The following is a 2,871-nucleotide window of genomic DNA, read 5'->3' on the forward strand; positions in this document are numbered from 1 at the left end:
TTGGATTTAGGGGAAATTCACTTATACTTATTATTTGAATAGGCACAGCTTAAAATATATGTATATGTATAAAAAGTGTATATATGTATATATATACACATTTGTGGGAAGGGTTCATAATGTGATACAATTAATACAGTGTGATAATTATTGCTTCCTTTTATTCTCTATTTTAATTCACTTTTTCCTCATTTTCCCCTAGCTAAAAACTATAGACACTGAACATTTGAAAATCTGAGATAATGTGATATTTATTTCCTTTATAAAAGGTAAGTCTAACTATATGAATTTATAAGAATTGTGTTATTTGTACAGGTTTTGAATAACACTTTATATGGTACACACTACCTCAATAAGGTTAGTTGGTACAATTGCTTTGACTATATTACACCATAATTTTGAAATTATAATAAACATAAGCTGACAAATGAGTCAATTCTAAGCTGTTAAATGATTTTTTAATGGTTGAGGATACATTTCAATAAACTGTATTGAGAACATAATTTTGTCTGTGTTAACATATAGGAATTGATGCTTACTAGAGAATCTTCCTTGTCAAAGTGGAAAAAAATTCTGTTGACTGTGATGACAGAATATATAATGGGAGTCTGCTAAACCAAGCCATTACCTCAACATCAATACCAAAGCCGATGCAAATTAATAGAGAAAGGCACTAAAATAAATATATTATGACAATTTTTATCTTGATTCATGGCATAACCTCTGTTGAAGTCACCAAACATTTACTCTTATATATTGTTCTTTACATAGATGCTTTGAATTGTATGTTTATATTGAAGAACAGAATATGTACAGTTAGTATAATGTTCTTACATGAGGTCTCTAACTCTACAGATTTTGACCTACAACCCTGAAGACTATGCATGTTTGTTTCTAAGGACCATGGACTTAGGTATGACGAAGCAGGATGCTTCTTTCCAATGATACCCAGTTTCACCCTTCTTCTTTCCTATTGCTGGGGATCCCAGGACTAGAGTCTCACCACACCTGGATTGGCTTTCCCTTCTGTGCAGTGTATCTGATTGCTCTCCTTGGAAACTTCACTATCTTGTTGGTGATTAAGACTGAGAGCAGCCTCCACCAGCCCATGTTCTACTTTCTGGCCATGCTAGCCACCATTGACTTGGGCCTTTCAACAGCAACCATCCCTAAGATGCTTGGGATCTTCTGGTTTAGCTTCAGGGTAATACTCTTTGGTGCCTGCCTCACACAGATGTTTTTTATCCACAACTTCACAGGCATGGAGTCAGCAGTCCTCTTGGCAATGGCTTATGACCGTTATGTGGCCATCTGCAACCCACTTCGATATAGCACCATCCTCACCAACAAGGCTGTTTTCATGATTGGTCTGGGTGTGCTAGTGAGATCATTTCTTTCTGTTATCCCATTTGTATTTCTCATACTACGGTTGCCCTTCTGTGGGAATAATGTCATTCCTCACACCTACTGTGAGCACATGGGTCTTGCTCGTCTGTCTTGTGCCAATATCAAGGTCAATATAATCTATGGTCTGGGTGCTATTTCAATCCTGGTTTTTGACATTATAGCCATCTCTCTTTCATATGCACAGATACTCCGTGCAGTTTTCCGTCTCCCTTCTCGGGAAGCCCGAATCAAGTCCCTCAGCACTTGTGGTTCTCATGTCTGTGTCATCCTTGCCTTCTACACACCAGCCCTCTTTTCCTTTATGACACACCGCTTTGGTAGGAATGTGCCTCGCTATATACATATACTTCTGGCCAACCTTTATGTTGTAGTGCCACCAATGCTTAATCCTGTCATATATGGGGTAAGAACCAAACAAATCTATGACCGTGTGAAGAAAATATTTTTACAAAAATGAGAAATATATATATATATATATATATATATATATATGTATAAAGTACTTGTCAGATGACATGACAGAGGGGCAACTTGTTGTATTGTGTAAATATTTTTGATAGAAAGTTTTGTTCTCTTGTGTGATTTTGAGTTTAGACTGTGTGTTGAGTTTGTATACACCAAGCATTATTGTCCAATTCATATGGTAAATGTATTCATATATGTCAACTCATGCACAAATATATACTGGTTTTCATGGACTGGACACACATTATTTACATATAATTAAGGGAGTTCTTCATGATCTGCAAAAGCTGCTTACATTTTTTACTCATCTATTTGTTCTCATCTTATTCTAAAATTAAAATTAAATTCTGTAGTTATTTTACCCTGTGTCCCAACATTGCTCACATGCCTTTTATATTTAAAGAAAGATTGCATATCATCATGTTCTTTCTTTAATATATATTTTAATTTTTCTCAGTAATTTATTTTACAAATGTAGTCTTGACTACTTTGTCATAGATTAATTGTGAGTGATTTAAACAATTTATTTATTTATTTTATATTTTATGACTAAGGGCATTTTCCCTGCATGTTTGTCTCTGCGTTACATGCAGACAGTATCAATGAATGCCAGGAGAGGTCATCAGATTCCCTGGAACTAGAATTACAGATGTTATCCTCCAAGGGGATGCTGGAAACTTTAGGACTCTAACCTGATCCCCTTCTAGAGAAACAATTACTCTTAACCCAGAAGCCATCTCTACAATCAAAGCATGAGGGATTTAATGCAAAATGTTCTATTGACATTATAATTGCTTTAATACAGATCAATTTTGGCAGCTGCTGGCATCACTACTTATACTATCTGTACTGGCTATTTTTGTGTCAACTTGACACAGCTGGAGTTATCACAGAGAAAGGAGCTTTAGTTGAGGAAATGCCTCCATGAGATCCAACTGTAAGGCATTTTCTCAATTAGTGATCAAGGGGGAAAGGCCCCTTGTGGGTGGGACCATCCNT

The 2,871-nt window shown here is 35.8% G+C and overlaps 1 protein-coding gene across 1 annotated transcript; it reads left to right on the forward strand.

Moving 5' to 3' along the window:
* The first annotated feature begins 858 nt into the window (after nucleotides 1-858).
* LOC110298487 (olfactory receptor 52E2-like) lies at nucleotides 859-1,938 on the forward strand. The gene has a single exon (XM_021167777.1). It carries the CDS (start codon nucleotides 929-931, stop codon nucleotides 1,862-1,864), a length of 936 nt encoding a protein of 311 aa, XP_021023436.1. The 5' UTR covers nucleotides 859-928; the 3' UTR covers nucleotides 1,865-1,938.
* Nucleotides 1,939-2,871: the final 933 nt, after the last annotated feature.

Source organism: Mus caroli, chromosome 7 (assembly GCF_900094665.2).
Source record: "Mus caroli chromosome 7, CAROLI_EIJ_v1.1, whole genome shotgun sequence".
NCBI lineage: Eukaryota > Metazoa > Chordata > Mammalia > Rodentia > Muridae > Mus > Mus caroli.

Coding starts and splice junctions, on each gene's coding strand:
- LOC110298487 (XM_021167777.1), top strand. CDS start 929: ATGCTTCTTTCCAATGATACCCAGTTTCACCCTTCTTCTTTCCTATTG.